At 47.6% G+C, this 22,933-nt stretch overlaps 2 protein-coding genes across 4 annotated transcripts in view; both read right to left on the reverse strand.

Moving 5' to 3' along the window:
• PTPRH (protein tyrosine phosphatase receptor type H) overlaps nucleotides 1-12,962 on the reverse strand; it is a 35,454-nt gene extending 22,492 nt beyond the window's left edge. The window contains exons 1-5 of one of the 2 annotated variants that reach the window (XM_083411706.1): nucleotides 12,635-12,962; nucleotides 6,889-6,925; nucleotides 5,436-5,486; nucleotides 3,150-3,350; nucleotides 1,750-2,004 (exon numbers count right to left, since the gene is read on the reverse strand). In XM_083411706.1, coding sequence (XP_083267832.1) covers nucleotides 1,750-2,004; nucleotides 3,150-3,350; nucleotides 5,436-5,486; nucleotides 6,889-6,925; nucleotides 12,635-12,685 — 595 coding nt within the window. In that variant the 5' untranslated portion in view covers nucleotides 12,686-12,962. Of the gene's footprint in view, nucleotides 1-1,749; nucleotides 2,005-3,149; nucleotides 5,041-5,435; nucleotides 5,487-6,888; nucleotides 6,926-12,634 lie in introns of those variants that run through there. The other variant, XR_014504556.1, reaches the window with a different exon arrangement.
• Nucleotides 12,963-15,205: 2,243 nt separating this feature from the next.
• TMEM86B (transmembrane protein 86B) lies at nucleotides 15,206-21,265 on the reverse strand. Of its 2 annotated transcripts, none has more exons than XM_083411675.1 (3): nucleotides 21,148-21,265; nucleotides 18,009-18,256; nucleotides 15,206-15,831 (listed from the first exon to the last, which is right to left on the reverse strand). In XM_083411675.1, the coding sequence occupies exons 1-3, from the start codon at nucleotides 21,177-21,179 to the stop codon at nucleotides 15,431-15,433; spliced, it is 681 nt and encodes a 226-aa protein (XP_083267801.1). In that variant the 5' UTR covers nucleotides 21,180-21,265; the 3' UTR covers nucleotides 15,206-15,430. The 2 variants fall into 2 exon arrangements, with proteins under 2 accessions (XP_083267801.1, XP_083267800.1); XM_083411674.1 differs by having other exon boundaries at nucleotides 18,009-18,261.
• Between the last annotated feature and the right edge of the window lie 1,668 nt (nucleotides 21,266-22,933).

Raw genomic sequence — 22,933 nt, forward strand, 5'->3', positions numbered from 1 at the left:
TCGGGTTACAGACACTTCAGGTTGCAGACTGCTAACCCAGAAATATTACCTCGGGTTGAGAACTTTGCTTAAGGATGAGAACAGAAATCGTGCTCCGGCGGTGTGGTAGCAGCAGGAGGCCCCATTAGCTAAAGTGGTGCTTCAGGTTAAGAACAGTTTCAGGTTAAGTACAGACCTCCGGAATGAATTACGTTTTTATCCTGAGGTACCACTGTACTTACCTTCAATTAACCAACTCTGCTGGTTTACTGCTGCTGTGCTGAAATACTGACTGCCGTTTAATTACATCTAAAAGCTTGCTTTTATATCGCTGCTAAGTTGCCCTGTGGATCCTGATGAACAGGAAGGCAGGGCATAGCTTAAATAAAATGAAATATGCTGCATATCTAACCACACACACACACACACACACACACACACATTTATGGATCAATATGAGCATGCACACAGCCAAGCTAGTTAGGATAAAATTTAAGCAGGCTACACTATCAGAACACAAGATTACAAAAGCAAGCAGCAGTGTAGCGTAGGGATTTAGGCTGTTAAATCTTTTAATATCCTGTTTAGTCTGCTACCAGAGCTTCCCATTTCTACCCCTCTTAGCACTGAACAGACCTCGCACCTTAGTAAGTTTAAAAATACTTTGCTTACAAAGTTCCAAAGTTTCATGCATTTATCCATGCAGCAGGAAAAGTAAACACAGGCAGAAATTTTGGCTCTAAGCATGTGGTCTGAGCTTGTAGTGAGCAAGCTCAGGTGTCTCCTATCTCACATGGTGAAAAAGACCAAAGAAAGGAGGAAACTTACCGTATTTTTCGCCCTATAGGACGCACCGTCCCATAAGGCGCACCTAATTTTTTGGGGGGGAAATAAAGGGAAAAAATTATTTCCCCCCCCCCAGGCGCGGGGTTGGGGAAGCTCGAGCTTCCCTCGACCCCAGCCCCCAAACAGGCAGCTCTCTGCAAGCCGTGGGAGCCCAGCGCTGGCTCCCACAGCTTGCGGAGAGGTCCGCGAAGCCTGGACGCGCTGAGCTCAGCGCGCGCAGGCTTCAGCATGCAGGCAACTCTCCGCAAGCAGCGGGAGCGCTCCCGCTGCTTGCGGAGAGGTCCGCGAAGCCTGGACGCGCTGAGCTCAGCACGCGCAGGCTTCAGCATGCAGGCAGCTCTCCGCAAGCAGCGGGAGCGCTCCCGCTGCTTGCGGAGAGGTCCGCGAAGCCTGGAGGCGCAGAGCTCAGCGCGCGCAGGCTTCAGCATGCAGGCAGCTCTCCGCAAGCAGCGGGAGCGCTCCCGCTGCTGGCGGAGAGGTCCGCGAAGCCTGGAGGCGCAGAGCTCAGCGCGCACAGGCTTCAGCATGCAGGCAGCTCTTCGCAAGCAGCGGGAGCGCTCCCGCTGCTTGCAGAGAGGTCCGCGAAGCCTGGACGCGCTGAGCTCAGCGCGCGCAGGCTTCAGCATGCAGGCAGCTCTCCGCCAGCAGCGGGAGCGCTCCCGCTGCTGGCGGAGAGGTCCGCGAAGCCTGCATTCGCCCCATAGGACGCACACACGTTTCCCCTTCATTTTTGGAGGGGGAAAAGTGCGTCCTATAGGGCGAAAAATACGGTAACTTTCTTCTAAGAGCTGAGGGGGCGTGACCTGGCTGAGTCTAGGAGTACAATTCTGTGGTTTTAACCCCTTCATGCATTAACTAGCCCTAAGCTTGCTTGCTATGTTTGACTGCAATTTCCCACAAGTAGAAGGTAATGGCGAGACTCACAGGTGAAGGCAGTGATGGATGATTCCTTGCTGCACCGTCCATCCAGTTTTCTGAACACTGTCATGTTGTAGCTCTGCCCAGGCAACAGTTTTGGGATGTTGGCTGTGCAGTTACCGGTACTGATGCTGGCTTTAGGGACTGTCGTAGCGCTGCCTCTGTGCGCCTTGTAGCAGCAGTCGTTGGAGATTTGCCAGTGAAGTGTTACAGAATGGTTGGTCTGGTCCCTTTGGGTGAGTTTTTGCACAGGGCATGGCTCTGTTCAGAAGCAGAAGCAGAGAATGAGCAATCAATGAGCACTTCAACCCCACGGACCACTCCTTATAGGGAGACCAGGCCCAAATTCATTGCACCTAACACTGGGGCCTGCTCTAGGGGGACTTTGGACTGCTGCTATTTTGCAGGAGGGACACGCAGCCTCAAACTTTTGGTTTGCAGAAAGAAAGTAGATCGAAGCACTCCGTTGCCCTAGCACAACAAATACACTTAAAAGAAAAAAGAAGAAATGGGGTGTCTGCAGTTTGGAAAGTGATGGATGTGGAGAAAGAGGAAATGGTGGGGCCAGGGGATTCTAAATCAGTGGCTCTCAAACTCTTCCCACCCACCCCACTTTGAGAATATATATTTGCTCATGCCATACAGAATTTTTTGTTGACAAAAAATACACTGGAAAGAAAAGGGAACAACTTGCAGCAGTGCTTGATTTATGACTTAAGATGGAATAGCTCAGTTGGTAGAGCATTAGACTCTTAATCAAGTCTAAGTTGGGCAAAAACACTCCTGCATTGCAGGGGGGTTGGACTACAATGATGATCCTATGATTCTATGATTTTACTTCGTAATATGAACATAGGACAGTGACGCGGGTGGCGCTGTGGGTTAAACCACAGAGCCTAGGACTTGCCAATCAGAAGGTCAGCGGTTCAAATCCCCGTGACGGGGTGAGCTCCCGTTGTTCGGTCCCTGCTCCTGCCAACCTAGCAGTTTTAAAGCACGTCAAAGTGCAAGTTGATAAATAGGTACTGCTCCGGTGGGAAGGTAAACGGCGTTTCCGTGTGCTGCTCTGGTTCGCCAGAAGCTGTACGCCAGCTCCCTTGGCCAATAAAGCGAGATGAGCGCTGCAACCCCAGAGTCGGCCACGACTGGACCTAATGGTCAGGGGTCCCTTTACCTTTTTATGAACATAGGACACCCAGAAAGTATACAACAATGCAGCTACATATTCTTCAAGTGAAAGAAAATATTTTCATACTATACTACACTGATATGTTTAAATGTCTTTTTAATTTTTTTTTAAAGGAGGGTCCTTTCATCAGTCTCATTTGCTTTGCAAAGGGCCTTCGGCATGCAGAACCCGGGTTCCGTCTTGACGCAGACTGTGGAGTGTGGATTTCTGCCCTTACCTCCGCCCACAGGGCAGTCAGTGAATGAGGAACAGTTTTTATCCAAGATCACATGCTGTTGGCACTGAGTGGGAAGGCTGGTGCTGTTGATGCAGCCTGGGTCCTGGTCCATCACCTCTGGTCTTCTGAAAACTTCTGTGACATTTGCATTATCCAAGGGACAGTACACAACAACAAAGTTTCCACTGACTTCCCCGGGATCTGTGGTGGTAACAAAATGAAGGCAGGGGTTAGAGAAGCCTTTCCCCAGTGTGGTGTCCACCAGACACTTGTTTGACTGCAGCTCCCATCGTCCCTGACCAATAGCTGTGCAGGCTGGTGCTGATGGGAACTGGAGTCAAACAACAGAATCTGGAGGATACCAAGGCGGTTGGGGAGCTAGTTTAGGGTGTTAGCCCCGCCTGGTCCTACTGTATTCAGCTCTCCTTCTTGTGGGATGTGAGACATAAGTAGCAGTCAAGTACAACATTCCTTGTTTTCCTAGAGTGGACATGCGGGGGAATGTTTGGTCCAGCCAGTCGAAAACTTCTGGTTTCCTCCTGGCTGGGACATACTTCCTTTTGCATGTGACTAGAGGTGGGCGTGAACTTACCTGTCCAGGTAACAAAAGGGCAAGTCACGCAACATGCCCTCTCTCTTTGACCTCCTCCGTCGTTGGAGCAGCTTTTAGCTAGAATTGCTCTGCTGGCTCTCAGCCAACAGAGGACACTGGGATTATCTCCATATGGGATAGATCCACATGTATATACTTTGTAACTAAGTCTGCCTTCAGGGATCCAGCTGTGAACTGATGATGTGAGTAAACTTCTTTTATATACTTTACGCAAGATTGTGGCATGCTTATTCTTTGAAGAGGGATATAAGGGAACTTACCAGGAATCTAATATTGAGAGGCTTAAACAAGCCTGCAACCAGCTATCTGCTGTGCATTTAAAAGGGGAACGTAAAACTCTGCTAAGTTATAGAACTTGTTAACGCAAGTGAGGAAGGATATTAATAAACAATATATGCTCTCCTGACTCCCTGAACATTCCCACACTTCTCTCTTGTCTCCAAGCGCATGGAGGACATTGCAGGTTGCAGAGCAAAGAGCACAGGGGGCCCCTCCCCGATGGAGCTTAAGACTGCTGGGGAAACAGCTGGCTGGGGAGGAGACTTAGGGGGAAGTGAGAGACCCATATCATCAGTTCTGGCATCTGCTTTACTGAGGCCAGTCTTGCTCGTAGGTTTCTCTGTTTGTATTCTGATTCCACGAATAAAGAATCAACTTTACCACTCGTCTTTGAGTCTCTATTCTGACCTGCAGCTGAACCAGCTCCAACATTGAGCTTCTAATGTTTGTGGCAGAACCACTCCTCGATTCAGGCCAGAATTTAGGGGAAATGTCATAGCTCATTGGTAGAGCACCTGCTAGGCGTGCAGAAGGACTCATGTTCAATCCCTGACATCTCCAGGTAGGCTTCGGAGGGAGAGGTGCCTGTCTAAAGTCCTGGAGAGCTGTCAGTCCCTGTAAACAAGGTGCTGGGAACCTTCAGCCCTCCAGATGTTGGTGAACTATAGCTCCCATCAGCCCCAGCAAGCATGGCCAATGGCCAGGGATGATGTGAGCAGTAGTTTCCCAATATCTGGAGGGCCACAGGTTTCTCTCCTGTTCTGTATAGAGGAAGTACATTGCGTGAAACCCCGGAACAGAGCGGCTGCCAACCAGTTTCAATACTAATGAGCTAGAAATTTCAGGGGTCAGCAAACTTTTTCAGCAGGTGGGTGGTCCATAGCTGTCAACGTTTCCCTTTTTTAAAGGGAAATCCCCTTATTCTGAATAGGATTCCTCGCAAGAAAATGGAAAGTTGACAGCTACGGGCTGGTCCACTGTCCCTCAGACCTTGTGGGGGGCCAGACTATATTTTGAAAAATAATATGAACGAATCCCTATGCCCCACAAATAATCCAGAGATGCATTTTAAATAAAAGCACACATTCTGCTCATGTAAAACACCAGGCAGGCCCCACAAATAGCCCAGAGATGCATTTTAAATCAAAGGACATGTTCTCCTCATGTAAAAACACACTGATTCCCGGACTGTCCCCGGGCCGGATTTAGAAGGCGATTGGGCCAGATCCGGCCCCTGGGCCTTAGTTTGCCTACCCATGAGCTAGATGGATCTGATTTGGCATTAACCAGCTCCTCGTCTTCCTGCTTCAGAAGATATTGAGTTAATATCAGATTAATCCACACCAGGAAGAGGCAACATCAGAAGCCCAGAGAAAGATTGTTATTCTACTTACCTGCAGTTGTTGTGGACGGTTTTGTAGTAGTTATGGATTCTTTATTTTTGCCTGTTTTGGAGATGCGAGACAGAGGGGGAAGAGGCATGTATGAGGAAAGTTGAATCTCCACTATGGATTATTCAGTTTGTGAGTAAAATATACAGAATTGCATCTGAAACTAAAAGACCCTCATGCACACAAAGACACAGATTCTCCAGAAAGTGCAAGAGACGAAACCAAGCAGGCGTAGAAACAAATTGGTAGCAAGCTGTGCCAAAATGACTCTCTTTAAACCCAAGGAAGGAGGCCGTTTCTTCAAAATCAAAATACTTTTAATAAAGCAAAAAGAGCCCTGCTGATTGGATTAGTCTCCCAGAATCCTATTTATAGCTGGGGCCAACTGGAAACCTCAAGGAAACCCACACCATCCAGGCACGAAGGCAACAGCAGCCTTCTTTATGTTCCTTCCCAGAAATTGGTATTAGTCAACAGCACACTGCCTTTGAACATGGAGGCTCTATTCTGTCTATCCTGGCTGGTGGGCATTGATAGACTGATCCTCTACTTGCAAATGAGGCTGCAGTTCAGGAGGAAGGTTCACTTCCAGGCATCTCACAGTAAGCCTGCGAAAGTCTGAAATCTTAAGAGAGTCACTGCTGGTCACTGAAGACAATTCTAAGGAAGATGGACCCATGGCCTGATTCAATAGAAGGCAAAATCCCTCCTTGAATTTATCTGATCCTTTCCCAAAGCCATCTTTGCTAATGGCCATCGTGTAGTTTAGTCACTAGAATGCTGGGACTAACTTGCCCTTACTTCTTTTGTTTCCCCACTTGTCCCTTCTCACACTAGGTTCTCATTCCTCCAAACAGTCTGGAAACCCTATGGTGAGAAACCATGGGGTAGGGGCATGGGGGACAACTGGTGATGAATGGGTTCAGTGCCCTCTCAAATTGCCCCTCTCTCAAATCGGGGTTCTCAACATGGAAAATGGCTGTTGAGCCACCTTTACATGAACTTCTACGTAAGGCACTGTTTGCCCTTCAGGGTCCATCTAAACCAGTGTTCTTTGACCTTGAGTCCACAGGTGCTGTTGGACTACAACTCCCATCATCCTTGGCCAGTTTAGTCAGGGATGATGGGAGTTGTAGTCCAAAAAAATATATTTAGGGCTGGTTGAACACTGACCTCTGGTGAGTTCAGAGGTAGCTACTCTTCCACATCGCCCTGCCTTGCAGTGAAGAGGATTTTAGCACTCGTCAAATGTAGTCATGCAGTAAAATGCTTTCCTGTAATCGCCTCAGTACCTTTACATCAGCTTTCGGGCAGGCAATATTTCAACAGGTGCACCCCTCCCCATTGCTACATCTCCACGTTGGAGAAATTTGCACCTGCTGAATTTCCTTGCAAAGCTAAAGACACACACAAAACCGACACAGAAACGTTGGCTATCATCATAGAAGCAACTCACTGTGTTGTCCAGGCTGAAGGAGCAGCAGCAGCAGCACCTGGCAGGGGGAAAGGCGTAATGAGAAAGATGTAAAGGTAAAGTAAAGGGATCCCTGACCATTAGGTCCAGTCATGACCGACTCTGGGGTTGCGGCACTCATCTCGCTCTATGGGCCGAGGGAGCTGGCGTTTGTCCGCAGACAGCTTCCGAGTCATGTGGCCAGCATGACTAAGCCGCTTCTGGCGAACCAGAGCAGCGCACGGAAACGCCGTTTACCTTCCCTATTTATCTACTTGCACTTTGATGTGCTTTCGAACTGCTAGGTTGGCAGGAGCTGGGACTGAGCAACGGGAGCTCACCCCGTCACAGGGATTCGAACCGCCGACCTTCTGATCGGCAAGTCCTAGTCTCCTAGATGTAGGGTTTTTTAATTCCCAGAAGGCCTTGCTCACAGATGTTGGCACTGTGATTCCCATGAACACCGTTTAACCTGGCTCATGTTATCGGTAGGGTGCCTGTATGAGTTATTCCTCATGCATTTCTGAGCAACGTCATCAAAACCCCCATCAGGCTGGACTTTCATAGAATCATCAGAGATGGAAGGGACCACAAGGGTCATCTAGTCCAACCCCCTGCGATGCAAGAATCTTTTGCCCAATGTGGGGCTCAAACCCACAACTCTGAGATTCAGAGCCTCATGCTTTACTGACTGAGCTATGTTGCGGCTTCGGCTCCCCTGGTTCCCTGTCTCCACCTCATGGGTTTTCAACATTACCTCCATCTTTCTAAGGCGCCGTGTATTTAAAGCACATCCGTCGCCACCCCAATCTGGAATCCTGAGAACAGTTGTTTGTTAAGGGTGCTGGGAGTTGTAGTTCTGTGAGCAGTAAACTACATTTCCCAGCATTCTCTGGGGGAAGCCGTGTGCTTTTAATCCATGGTGTGTACACAGCCTCAGAGTCTAATGTTTTCCTATAGTTGTAGTTGCCATCATGCCACCCATGGGTGCAATGGTACTCTGGGGAGGAGCGGGTCTTCCCCTGGTTGTTGTTGTTTAGTCGTTTAGTCGTGTCCGACACTTCGTAACCCCCTGGACCAGAGCACGCCAGGCACGCCTGTCTTCCACTGCCTCCCCATGTTGGTAGCTTTGAGAACACTGTCCAACCATCTCATCCTCTGTCTTCCTCTTCTCCTTGTGCCCTCCATCTTTCCCAACATCCGGGTCTTTTCCAGGGAGTCTTCTCTTCTCATGAGGCGGCCAAAGTATCGGAGCCTCAGCTTCAGGATCTGTCCTTCCAGTGAGCACTCAGGGCTGATTTCCTTCAGAATGGGTAGGTTTGATCTTCTTGCAGTCCATGGGACTCTCAAGAGTCTCCTCCTGCACCATAATTCAGAAGCATCAATTCTTTGGCAATCAGCCTTCTTTCTGGTCCAGCTCTCACTTCCATAAGCATTCTAGGGCCCCTGCCTCACTGCCCCCTTGGTCATGACGAGGCTGGGTTCCTTCTTTTTTGAATAGCCCATAGAGCTGGAGGAGGAAGTTGGAAGAGTTGTGCTCTTTCCCCACTTCCTCGTTCAGCTCTGCCTGTGTACTTTTCAAGGCTCAGATCCGTTCTGTGCGATCCAACCTTTACCCAGAGCCATTGGGGAAAGGGAAGTCTTGATGTGCAGGCTTTCTGTCTCTCGGAGAGCGAGTGGGGACTGATCCAGGGAAGGAAATTTACCCAGATAGAGTGGCACCTTCTGCACTCAGTCAAAAATCCAAACTCGCCTGTGGAGGCCCTAAAATATTTGTCGCTCCCTGATCCTAACTGATACACAAACACACTGCACCTTCCCAGTGATCTGTGAAGCCCAGGTTGCGCTAAACACACTAGGGTTTGTTCAAAAACTGTTTTGCATTTCCAAGGGGAATATTTGCATTTACTGCTTTGTCCAGGGGCCCTATGGCGACAGAGAAGTCTGGGTAAAGATTATATTGCTATAGTTGAGTAAACACTATGGACTGTTTTCTTCGCCTTTCACTCTTCCCCACTCTAAATATCCATCCCGAGGAATAGTCCTGTGTAGCACAAAAGCTTGCATCATTATTATTATTTTTTAAAAATGTTATCTTTTCCCAAGCAAAGATAAAGCAAAGATAATGTGTAGTTCGCTGTGTACTTTGAATGGGATTAGATGTCAAAACCAGTGTTATGATGGTTAGCGTGTTGGACTGTGACCTTGGAGCTCAAGATTCAAATCCCCACCCAGACACGAAGTCGCTGGGTGACCTTGAGCCAGTCACTGTCTCTCAGCCTAACCTACCTCACAGGGTTGTTGTGAGGAGAAAATGGGGGGGGGGGGACCTACAGCACCTTGAAGTCCTTGGAGGAAAAGGGGGGATAGAAATCTAATAAATAAATAGATCCTATGAAATATACTTGGAGTCGAGTGTGGATTTCATGCTCTTTATTTAGCTCATAGTAGTGAGGAATGCCAGTTCCCCCGAAACATCTGCTTTATATATATTATTTACACAATGGGCCTCACGTGATTGGCTAATTCCGGGATTCTCCTATAGGCCAATCAGGTTGCAGATTCACTTCCACCTGGAGTTGGATTGGGTGGCTCCTGCGGACCAATCAGACTGCTGCATTCTGGATCCTATTGTTCTAGGACCAATCAGACTGCTGCATTCTGGATCCTATTGTTCTAGGACCAATCAGACTGCTGCATTCTGGATCCTATTGTTCTAGGACCAATCAGACTGCTGCATTCTGAATCCTATTGTTCTAGGACCAATCAGACTGCTGCATTCTGAATCCTATTGTTCTAGGACCAATCAGACTGCTGCATTTTGGATCCTATTCAACTCAGTACATAACACCCTGCAAAGTCTGGCACCCGGAATATGTTTACTCAGGAGCATGCCCCATTGGTTCAATGGGACTTACTTCCAAGTAATGGTGCTTAGGACTGCAGCTTTAGGTCTGCAATAAAGACCCTCCACCAGCGTTTCAACTGGTTTCTGCTTAAAGGAGAGAGCAAAAAGCCAGCTCACTGTACCTCCTGTGCTGGAATATATCCCCAAAGCATGCAAGTTGGAGGGCATGAGCAGCTGGTGGTGACCTGGGTGCCTTTCACAAAACCCAAATCTTGTGGTCTGAGTCAGGATCAGCAGCTCAGCAATGGCTGCTTTCTAAACTCCAGCCTGTGAGCTGAGACTGTGGCCATTCCTGTGTAAGGGGAAAGGGCGTAGCTTGGTGGTACAGCGGGAGTTCAATCCTGCCTTCTGCAGGGATGAATTGCATCTCTGATTGCCCCACACCTGACATCACAAATGGTGTGGGCCAGGTGACCTGGGGGGGGGAGTGGCCTTCTGGGCCATTGGGGAGGCCTGGCAGGCCAGATCTGGCACATCAATCAGAGGTTCCCCATCATCCCTGGTGTGGCACAAGAGAAAATTAATTGGGCACATCATCATCTGCAAGGCAGCTCTTCCAATATGCGAAGGTGCCAATTATATCACTTCTTTGCTGACTTCAGCCTTTAGGGGTTTTTTTTAGCAAGAATGCCAAATACATGTCTCTAGCAATTGTTCAGCCTGCAGCAAACCTCTAACTGAAGCTGCCCAGGGACTTTTGCTGAATGGCCCTTGTTTTCTTTTTAAGAAAACGTTATAGACAAGTCTTGGTCACAGAGCATTGCTGGATAATATCACGGTACATGATCTGCTATCTGGAAAATTTCCAGTTTCATTCCAGTTTCTACTAACTGCAGAAAAGTAACACCTCAGCAGGGCTAAAGAGCTTGAATGTGGCTTTTGGAGGCGCACTGTGCCCGCTGAAAACAAAACACAGGTTTCTAGCCCTCATTGATCAATGTTAATCAATACGATGTGCTCTTCAGGGCTGAGCAACGTAACAACTCCCTTAGAGTCCCCTTCTGCCATTCTTGTCACGTAACATACACCTCACAGCCAATACACAGATGCACACCTGCAACCTGCTGTACAGGTGTATTTGAGCATCTGGTGGTTTGGTGAATAGGTGGTGTTTGCAATAAAAACAATTAAATCCCAAATGACAGTGTGAAGGTTGGTAGTACAAAGTCATACGTGCAATAGAATCAGAAATCTTCAATGTCCCTCAGTCTCCCCCAGTCTGTTTCACCAACAAACTCACGCAAATACTCTTAGCCCAAAGAAGGATAATGTAAAGTCAAACATTTTGCCAGAAATACCATCTCTGTCTTGGATTAACTAACACAACTGATTCCCCAAGCCAATCTAAAATATATCTAATAGTATAGTGGTCTATGCAATAATTCATTAAATTTAGATTAAAAAGTAAAACCATGGCTGGGTATAATAATGATGATGATGATGATGATGATGATGATGATGATGAAACATACCCTTTAAAACATCTTGCCATTTTTACATAAACTGCTGTGTGGAAAATGCTTGTCTCTTAGTTTTTCTATGCAAGGATTGAATCTAAGGATATTACTGTATTTTAAATTCCTTCAGACGAACAGATACCTTTGAAACACACTGGAACCTGGAATGCTGCAAGATTTTAAAATCCTATATATTTTATTGTGCATATATTTGTGAAAATGACATACAAAAATGCATTTTTGAAAATGGTTTTGGAAAAATGTGGATATTTGTATATGTGCATCAGTCAATCACTTTGTGGTGCTAATAGACTCTGTCCTTCTTTCATTTTTTGAATTGCAAATAATGACTTTCTCATTATGTTAATTTTCCTCTAACATACCCACTCCTCTTTGTGTGCCATCCCCAGCTGCCTCCTGATCCTGCCCTGCCAATATTCCAGTTCTGTTCTCAGCTACAGAACAGAAGTTAAAATGTTGAGAGTCTGGGGATAGGGAAGAAATGAGATTCAATTTCCACTTAAAGGCACAAACTACTGAATTTGTGCTTTCCAGAACAATACGTGAACTGAAACGCAGGCATCCTCTAAAATTCACATCACTCCATTTTTACAATCCACTTCTGCAGCCAAGTAACTTCATTAACAGCATTTACACAATCAAATGTCACGTCTAGTATGGCTCTTCAACTAGCTGCTTCGGTGGCCCCACATTCAAGAACAAGACTAAGAACTAGTGGCTGAGTATTTCCTCCTCCCTCCCAAATGCATTTTCCTTTTGTGTTGTGCCTTGCTGGGTGTGGGCAAGATGATGCCTACGCCAGCTTTAGATTGGGGTAGAGCCATAGCTCAGCTGTACAGCCCCTGCTTTGGATGCAAAGGGTCCCGGGTTCAGCATCTGCACTGGTAAGGCCACCAGAGAACCCTGCCTGAAACCATAGAAAGGTGCTGTTATCTGATGTGCTCACTACTTAGATAGACAATGGTCTGACTCAGTATAAGCCAGATTCCTGTGCTTGTTTGTTTGTTGCATTAATATCCCATCTTTTCCTCCAAGGAGCTCAAGGTGGCGTATATGGTTACCCCCCCCTCCTCATTTAGTCTCCAGAGCAACCCTGTGAGGTAGATTAGGCTGAGAGGCAGTGACTGCCTCAGGGCCACCCAGAATTCAAACCTGGTCTACCAGATACTAGCCTTTCGCTCTAACCACTACACCACACTGCTGCAGCCACTTCTGGTATGCAGTCTATATCCAGGGACCATTCCTTTACCAGGGAGGCGCAACCAACCCTAGGGATGAGGGAACAGCTCTTTATGCCAAAGAAATAGCCAAGTAGGGGGAGTGGGTTTGGGTTTGCTTTTGTTTTTATTTTAAATCCACTTACCAGCAGCAAAGGCAGCCAGCCTCCTCTTGGGCGTAGCATGCAAGATGCCATCAGCCAACAGGCCCCAGGGTTGAAAACGATCCCCAGCTCCCTGAGAAGGGAGTTAGCATCCCGACACCATGTGCCTTTGGCCACACTCCTCCTGATCTTCCTTTCTACGTGCTGTGGCACCTGTTCCCTTTTGGCTGGGCAGGCGGCTTTGTCCCCTCCTCCTTCCACGCCCGAAACTCAGGAGGAAGTGAATCAGCCAGGGGCAAAATCACCAGCAGCAACCCACTGGGCAAACAGCTCCCCATTATTTTGCCCAGACTTGGAGAGAGCTGTTTTTTGTTTTGGTTTTTTAAAAAGTCTGTGTATGTGTGTGTGTGTGTGTGTGTGTGTGTGTGTGTGTGTGTGTCTGTCTGTTTCGTAGCTTAGTGGCAGAGTATCTGGTTTGCACACAGAAGGCTGCCAGTTCAAATCCCTGACATCTTTAGAGTCCCTGCCAGAAACCCTGGAGTTCAACAATATCTGGGATAAAAAGGTAAAGGTACCCCTGCCCATACGGGCCAGTCTTGCCAGACTCTAGGGTTGTGCGCCCATCTCACTCAAAGAGGCCAAGGGCCAGCGCTGTCCGAAGACACTTCCGGGTCACGTGGCCAGCTTGACAAAGCTGCATCTGGCGAGCCAGAGCCGCACACGGAAACGCCGTTTACCTTCCCGCTAGTAAGCGGTCCCTATTTATCTACTTGCACCCAGGAGTGCTTTCGAACTGCTAGGTTGGCAGGCGCTGGGACCGAACAGCGGGAGCGCACCCCGCCGCGGGGATTCGAACCGCCGACCTTTCGATCGGCAAGCCCTAGGCGCTGAGGCTTTTACCCACAGCGCCACCTGCGTCCCCAATATCTGGGATGGGATAGCTCAATTGGTAAGAGCACGAGACTCTTCATCTCAAGGTTGTGGGTTCGAGCCCCACGTTGGGCAAAAAGATTCCTTGCATGGGGTTGGACTAGATGACTCCCGTGGTCCCTTCCAAGTCTACAATTCTACGATCTGGAGCACCACAGGATCCCCTTAAAACAATGTGGATAAATATGTTGGTTTTTAAAAGTAGCCCAGGCAACTTCCATCAGACCTAGCCAGCATGGGCAAGCATCGGGGAGGATGGGGGTTGTAGTCCAACAACATCTGGGTGGCTTCCGGTTAGGCAGACATGGAGTCTGTTCGTATTCGAGGCCGAAAACACAGCAAGGTCAGTTCCCCCCTGCTGCTGCTCACACCAGAGAAGGGTGTCTTCATTCTCCACACGTGACCTTTTTGGTTTCCCTGCCCCTACAACCGCACAACCCCCAGAACTTGTATTCATGAAGCTGGCATGATAGGGTACATTCACTGCTTACTCCGCATCCAGTTTTGTAGTTGAATTGAAACTGGTTTGAAGGAGGAAATATGTATCAAACAGCAGTACTTTTTTTTAAATAAAGTACAGGATCAATATGACTAATGTTGTGTGAATATGACTTCAAAATCTAGCAGTAGGAGCTCACTGGATGCAGAGTAAAAGGTCTCGTGAACATAGCCCTGATCTACATTAAGACACAGTAGGTAGGGGAATGCCTTTATTAGAATCGACTGAAAGAGTGAGCAAGCTTCTGTGTTTTCAATAACTCTTCTTCACACTAAAAAAGAGGCTGCAAAGCTGGACAGCGAAGTCTTCAAAGCTCTGTCCATTTCCCTTAACGTTCCCCAACTTGTTGTTTTGTTTGTCATCTAAAGTGAAGACGAGACAGGAGAAGCTTGCACACTGTTTTGTGACATTCCAGTCGGTCCTAAAAGGTATTATCCTAGTGTGGTTGTTGTAAGCCAAGGGTTGTATCTGGGGTTAGTTCTACTCAGTACAGACCCATTGAAATTAACGGACCTAACTGATTTCCATGGGTCTGCGACATGCCAAACGACACCGCCCCTCATACATGATTTTTGGCCCCAAGTGTAGCAGATTGTGAGATGGAGAAAGCAGGTATTATCTGGGTTCATTTCCCTTTACAGTGGTACCTCGGGTTACAGACGCTTCAGGTTACAGACTCTGCTAACCCAGAAATAGTACCTTGGGTTAAGAACTTTACCTCAGGATGAGCACAGAAATCGTGTGGTAGCGGTGTGGCAGCAGCAGGAGGCCCCATTAGCTAAAGTGGTACCTCAGGTTAAGAACAGTTTCAGGTTAAGAATGGACCTCCAGAACGAATTAAGCTCTTAACCCGAGGTACCACTGTATCCCCCCCCCCAATCTTGCTTTTGCTTTTCATGCTAAGCTGTCGCTATTGAATGTACTTGTATATCTGCAAACACCATACATTATAGTGTGAAAGCTTATTGCTTTACCGTAAACAAACTACCGTATTTTTCACTCTATAAGATGCACCAGACCACAAGACGCACCTAGTTTTTGGAGGAGGAAAACAAGAAAAAAAATATTCTGAATCCCAGAAGCCAGAACAGCAGGATAGCTGCGCAGCCCGCATTCGCTCCATAAGACGCACACACATTTCCCCTTACTTTTTAGGAGGGAAAAAGTGAGTCTTATAGAGCAAAAAATACGGTACTTTCCACTGCTTTGGGGAAAGTGCATGAAGGGAAGAGATGAGAAAGCAAAATTGATTTGGGGGAAGGGGAGAGACTTGAGCTCCTGAGAGGAAGGACAGAGCCGAGAAAGTTCTGCCGAACTCGGGAGGAGTCGGGAGGCCCGATTCCTGCACACGGATTCCTCTCTCCTGCACACAAAATGGTTGAAACTTGACAGCAGTCCAAGTCCTGCACTCAGTTCTCCTTCTGAGAAACCTTCCGGGAGGACGGAGACACCGCAATCAAAGCCTGGGCTGTGAAGTAGGTGCTCATGATCAGGAAGCGGGCGTGAGGCAGCGAGGAGGAGCAGAAGTGATGGAGGGCGACAAACAGGTCGGACACAATGAAGATCACGCTGCCAAGCGAAGTGCTCAGCTGGGCTTCCGTGCGGGACAGAGCACGCCAGTACATGGCGCCGATGATGCCCGCGTAGGCTGGCCCGGCGTAGGCAAAGACACCCTCAAGGCAGGGGAAGATGAGGATGACGTACAATGTGGCCACCAACCCCAGAACCACCAGGAAGGTGAGGGGCCGAAAGGGGCTCAGGCCAAAGGCTAAGATGTAGGAGACGTGGCACGCGGCAAAGGCAGCCGTCCCTGCGAGGAGAGAAGAAGGAGAAAAACACACACAGAGAGAAATTCGAATCAGTTTGCACTTAAAGGCTAATCAACCTAGCTCTCATTTTACGAAACAAATACGCAGACCGAAACACAGGCATCCTTCAAAATTTGCACAGAGTTTTGCAGTAAATTCAGTGTGCATAAAAACACCTACATTGGTGGAAACACACACACAAAAATGTACAGTCGTAACTTGGAAGTCAAGTGGAATCCATTTCGGAAGGCCATTCGACTTCCAAAATGTTCAAAAACCCAATCGCGGCTTCTGATTGCCTGCAGGAAGCTCCTGAAACCAATCGGAAGCCACGGAAGCCCTGTTGGACGTTCTGGTTCCAAAAGAATGTTCGCAAACTGGAACACTCACTTCCGGGTTTGAGGCGTTTGGGAGCCAAAACGTCTGAGTTCCAGGGCGTTCAACAACCAAGGTATGACTGTATTAGATTCTGGGGAAATCACTTTGCAGAACCCGTAAACAAAGCAGAGCTGTGTATTAGGAGACATTTGCACTGAAATGATGGGGAATTTTTGTGAGGACTTAAAAAGAAAAAAAATCACAAACCAACATGGAAATGGGGAACTGGATTTACAACTGGAAAAACGAGAAACGAAGGCCTTACCTACATTATACGACAGAGGTGCAATTCCCTGAATAGAGGGATTGTCATTTAAACCACCCTGGGAATTATAGCTCTAGGAGGGGAATAGGGGTCTCCTAGCAACTCTCAAACCCTTAACAAACGAAGCCATGACCACCTGAAGTGGCATGAGACTTTAAATGGCCAAGGCAGGCCCTGTGGCATAGACAGTCTTGCTGCTGCCTCATCTCTCGGAGCCCTGGTATGGGGCAGCCCTTTGGCCAGAGGGAAGCAAGTATGAAACTCAGCCCCACCATGCCATCCACGACCTACTCCACCCTTCTTCTCATTAATCCTTAGATTTTACTAAGATCTGATGCACCCGTTTATCTAGGATGCGAATTAGATTTTAACATCCGGTGGATGGATGTTGCCATCAGCCAGCACAGGTCCCAGAGGAAAAACATCCCCAGATCTTTCCAATGGGGATGTTCTTCCTGACCTTTCTGGGAAATTATTCCGTCAGTCATTATATGTGTATTGCTGGTGCCCCCATGTGGCGAGAGATAGTATTTGTGGACGGATGAATGCAGATTTGCAGACTGGACAAGTCTCATTTTTAATAATAAATAATAATAATAATTTTATTTATACTCTGCCCTTCTGGGTGGGTTTCCCCAGCCACTCTGGGCAGCTTGCAGCATATCTAAAAGCTTAATAAAAACATCAAGCATTTGCACACATCTGCTGTGGCTAACATGAAGTGCTGATAAACATTCATTTCCCCCCCCATCTTATTTGGGCCCTGTTTTACTAGGTTGCCTAGATTCCTGCTGTGGTCTTGATATCTGCTGGTGTTGTTTTGGGCACTATCATCTATCTATCTATCATCTATCTATCTATCTATCTATATCTATCATCTATCTATCTATCATCTATCTATTTATCTGTCTGTTTGTTTGTTTGTTTGTTTGTTATTCCACCCTATACCCAGAGGTCTCAGGGCGGTTCACAGAACAAAATCAGAATATAAAAACCACAAAATATATAATCAAAATAAAAACAGCAACCCAATAACTCCTCCCTCCAAAAACAAAAAACAAAACAAAACAAAAAAGGGCATAGGTCGTCAATCAAAGCAAAGGCCTGATTAGAAAGGAACGTTTTTGCCTGGCGCCTAAAGGTGTATAATAGAGGTGCCAGACGAACTTCCCTGGGGAGAGCATTCCACAGATGGGGAGCCACTGCAGAGAAGGCCTGTTCTCATGTTGCCACTCTCTGGTTCTCTTGAGGAGGAGGCACACGAAGGAGGGCCTCAGAAGATGATCTCAGGGTCTGGGTAGGTTCATATGGAAAGAGGCGGTCCTTGAGATACTGCGGTCCTGAGATGTTTAAGGCTTTATAGGTCAAAACTGGCACTTAAATATAACTGCATTTCTATCCCATCTTTTCTGCGGGGAGCTTAAGGAAGAGGACATGGTTCTCCCCCTCCTCACTGAATCCCCACAGCTCAAACCTCGTAAAATGCAAACTGGTGGTTAACAGAATACAACAGGGCTCCTCCCTCAAACCTCATACCTGGAAGGAAAAGTTCTGACCACACCAAACAGATGTCCCCTACTGCTGAGAACAGCAGGCCTCGGAAAATGTGACGGGCATATGGTGTGAAAACGGCCACACTGTAGGCGTGGGAAGCCACGAAGAACGCCAAGGAGAGGACTGGGAGGCATTTGACGATGGCACTCTGCACACTGTTCTCAGGAAGCCAGAGGATGAAGTACGACGTGCAGGAGATGGCAAAAGGCAGCAGCTTATACAGCAAACTCCTTTTCTAAGGATGCAACATGAAAAGAGAGTTCTTCAGCGATTCCCCCTTCCGTTTAGCCCCCCCCATCTCACAGGGCTTTTTCTGTGGTGGCCACTTCCTTGTGGAATCCCGCCTCCTCTGCAGGATGTGTTTTGTTCCTCCATTGGTTGTTTTCCAAAGCTCCTTACAGACTTGACTATTTCAATCTGCTTTCAGCTGAATAGGGTTGGTGGTTTATCATTTTAACTGTGGATTACCTTAGATGGTGGATGTTTTAAGTTGTTTTTATGCTTTTAACAGTAGGATTCCTCACTCAGGCAATCTGGCCAGGCACCACCACCATTATTATTTCTTAAGGATGCCAGGCTAGCTTGCCTGGGCAGCGGCAGCAATTAACGCTGATCAGTCTGTTTTAATAGTGTTGGTCCTGTTGTTTTCTGTGTCTTTTAATTACTTCTGCTAGTGGGGAGGTAGATGGAGGCAGCGGGCAAGGAGTCTGTTGGAGGCGGGCTCTGTTCACCTTCCTTGAGTGTCTTCCTGGCACACCCCCACCCCACTCCAGCTGCCCAATCCACCAGGGGGGCAAAATGCTTGCCCTGCCCTGGGTGCCAGCAACCCATGCTATGCTGCTGCTTCCAGTTTCCCCATTTGATTTCAAACAGCATTGTGTGCTGTGCTTGGGCTGAACTGACTAGCAGGTTATATCAGGTTTCTTCAACACCTAGTCAAATATCCAAGAACTGTAATATGCAAATACATGAACCTGTACACTCCGAAGCCAAAGTTTGACAGAGAATGCAAATTCCTTGCCCTCACTCTTTCATCGTACAGTGGGAAACACAAATTGTGGATGCAGCCTTTGCCAACCCCAAAGCTTTTGCCGTTCATTATTTTGATGATTGGCCAAGTAATATAGATTGCAGTTTCCCAGTACAAAAGTTACCCAGACCAAAAGAGAGAGCTCTGGATCCATTGCAAAGCTTGTTCTCCACGTGTATGTGTGTGTGTGTGTGTGTGTGAGAGAGAGAGAGAGAGAGAGAGAGAGAGAGAGAGAGAGAAAGAAAGAAAGAAAGAAAGAAAGAAAGAAAGAAAGAAAGAAAGAAAGAAAGAGACACTGCTAGTATAAACACCAAAACTAGGATTAAAAATCCTGGGACCCAAATCCAAATGAGACGCCAGTTTTCTCCGTGCCATTAAACTGGAATGTTCCAGTTGTCTTGTTGACAGATTTTTATGGACTCTGAACACTCATGATAGGGAAGGTGCCATCTTTAGAACATAAGAGGGGTCCTGCTGGGTCAGATTTCTCTAGTCCAGCATCCTGTGTTCACAGTGGTCAGCCAGGCACCTCTGAGAAGTCCACAAGCAGGACATGAGCGCAACAGCCCTCCTTGGCCCATGATCCCCAGCAACTTGTATTTGCAGGCATACAGGCCTCGACATTGGAGGTAACAGGCAACCTTCATGATATCAGTAGCCCTTGAGTCTTATTTTCCACGAATTTGCTTCATCGCCTTTTAAAGCTGTCCACACTGGTGGCGATCACTACATCATGTGGAAGCAAACTCCCTAGTTTACCTATGTGATGAATTCTACAGTTTACTTATGCACTGTCCCGAGATCTCCCACGGTTCAACTTCATGGAATGGGCCCCGACTTTTTTTGCACACAGGAGGGCTTGGGAAGAAACTCTCCATTTGTTCCACCTGACCACCCACTCCATCATTTTAGTGACCCAAAGGGGAGATGAATGGAAGGACTCCTGGCCCTGGAGGGGCTGGCAGAGCTTTGGGGATGGGGCCTTCACTCGAATATCTGGATTCCTTAAGGACTTGGACAGAGCCAGGGCCTTCTCGGCCGCAGCTCCAATCTGGTGGAACGCTCTGTCACAAGAGACTAGGGCCCTGCAGGACCTGACATCTTTCCGCGGGGCCTGTAAGACAGAGCTGTTCCACCAGGCCTTTGGTCAGGGCGCAGCCCTACCCCCTTCTCTGGCAATCTGCACAGAATCTTTCTTAATGGTTGCCATCAATTTGATTTTGATTAATTTTTATAGTGAAAGGTTTTTAGAATGTTGGATTGTTTTGATTGTTGTTAGCTGCCCTGAGCCCAGCTTTGGCTGGGGAGGGCGGGGTATAAATAAAATTTATTATTATTATTAGTGTAGGAAACCTGGGTTCAAAGGTAGGGTTTTAGTGCACCAGGGAGTTTTGTGCAGTGTTTTAATAGAAAGCAATGCAAAGGGAGCCAGGATTCCCGAGTTCTGCATGAAGGAGAGGCGTGCAGCAAAAGAAAGCAAAAATCTAGGCGTCTTATCTGAGGCATCAACAGGTTTCTCAGAGGAAGACATGGCCTTAAGCTGCTTCCGACAGTTAGTGGGGTGAGCTTTGCTGTTCTCAAACTTTTTGAGGCCAGCACCCCCTTGGTTCCATAAACTCACCCCCAGTAACCCCTGACCTATATAACAAGCATTATTCAGAATGTTCGCATGATGATGACACAATGAAATTCAAAACAGTAACAGTTAATTGCCCATTTATTTAAAATCCAATAAAAGCTATCTAGCTGACTTCGACAAAAAGGATGAACTTGATCCAGTGATATGAAAAAAGTCATTTACAACTCCAGTATCCCGACCCCCGGAAATCCCACTGCTCTCCAGGGAGCCACTGATCTAGCTCACTGATCTATCTCAGCATTGTCCACCCTGACAGCAGCTCTTTCCAGGCAAGGTTGTTCCCCAGCCCAACCAGACAATGCCCAGAACTGAACCTTGGCTCGTTGACAAGCAAAGCACTGAGCTATGGGCCCCTCCCCAGGTCGAGAAATCTCCCAGGGAGCCCCATCTCCCACCAGCGCCTCTCCTGTCTCCTTCCAACCACCCTTTGTAGCAGATCTACAGACTCTTACGTTGGCCGCTGCCTTTTTCTTGTAGTGGGCATCTAGCTCCAGGATATCCATGGCTACTCCTAGCGTTGGCGGTAACAGATGCTGCCTGATCTTGAAGCGGGTGCCAGTTATGCTTGCACCTTGTAGCAAAGTGGACTTTCAACTCCCTCAGGGTACAAGGGGCCAACTGATAAGACGGTAATCCATACCCGTCACACTGTCTCTGCTTGGTACCAGAGTAGTAATAGTAATAATAATAATAATTTATATTTATACCCTGCCCTTCTGGCTCGGTTTCCCCAGCCACTCTGGGCGGCTTACAACAAAATATTAAAAATACAATAAAACATCAGACATTAAAAACTTACCTAAACAGAGAATAATAATAAAGGCTTTGCCCAACCCCTGCTCTAGACCGTCAAGTTCTCTTTAAAAGAAACCATTGCCAAGCACAAGAAAGGTTTGGATTTGATATCCCGCCTTTCACTCCCTTTAAGGAGTCTCAAAGCGGCTAACATTCTTCTTTCCCTTCCTCCCCCACAACAAACACTCTGTGAGGTGAGTGGGGCTGGGAGACTTCAGAGAAGTGTGACTGGCCCAAGGTCACCCAGCAGCTGCATGTGGAGGAGAGGGGAAGCGAACCCGGTTCCCCAGATTACGAGTCTAGCGCTCTTAACCACTACACCACACTGGCTCACACAAGCTGATCAATACTCCCCTGCTCACATAGGCAGGACAGGAGGAACAAGCGGATTGGCAGCATCTTTCTTCTTAGTGCTCTGAAGGGCTACAGCCATTTATTAAATAGCTGGCGTGAGGGGCTGCAGAGGTGGGTCATGAAAGACCCTGGCTAATCACATGTGCACACAGGGCTGTCTTACCCATAGACACTAGGGGTGCAGGGCACCTGGGCGTCAGGCTCTCGGGGCGCCAGGCTGAGTACGGGGCCCGAGAGTCGAGTCCGGGGAAGAGCCCGCCCGTCGGTTGGAGCGCCACGGCAGCAGGCTCTGTGCAGTGAGTTCGGGTGTGGCCGAGCCAGCAAGATGCTGAGACTGCTGACCAACTCTGCCCTCCTGCGCACCTGGGACTGGGCAACCGGGGTGGGGTGGGGCGCCAGGCAGATCTTTGCACCCCAGCGCCGCATATGCTTAAGACAGCCCTGTGTGCACATAACACACAGGGTCTTGTGGATTTTGATGAGCAGCATTTCATAGCTGCTTTCCAGATCATAAGCATAAAGTATGCACAATTTTACTGGAAGAGGGCAAACAGGACGCTCTTACAGCAAGCACACCTTTGTTTAAGGCCAAGCTGGAATGCTGAGATTAGCCCCCCACAGAGTATTCATGGGGATGTAGCCGATATCTTGGTCTGTGACTGTGGAGGCCAATTCTGGATCCACACGTCCTTCCACAGTGGGGACATAAGTTTCTGGGAGGGTGTTGATCATGGTGAGGGTTTGCCAAGCGTGCCTTCCTCTTAGCATGTTTCTCCCTTTCGTCCTGAGTTTGAGTGTCTCCAAATGTATGGAAACTTATTCATGTATGCGACTACAGTTGTAAGAATGTTACTCGCTCCAAAATGGAAAGAAGCAGAAGTCCAAGCAAAGGAAGAATGGAAACAAAAACTTATGGAATATGCAGAAATGGTGAAACTTACTGGAAGAATAAAAAAATCAAGATAACAAATTTTTGTTTATAAAAGAATGGAAATGGTTTATTGAATATTGACAGATAAATTATCAACAGATAAAAACATTGGCAGGATTGTTGTAATAACCTGCAGTTTTATAAGAGTATATATTTAA

Source organism: Podarcis tiliguerta (genome assembly GCF_965153285.1).
Source record: "Podarcis tiliguerta genome assembly, chromosome: 13".
Lineage (NCBI taxonomy): Eukaryota > Metazoa > Chordata > Lepidosauria > Squamata > Lacertidae > Podarcis > Podarcis tiliguerta.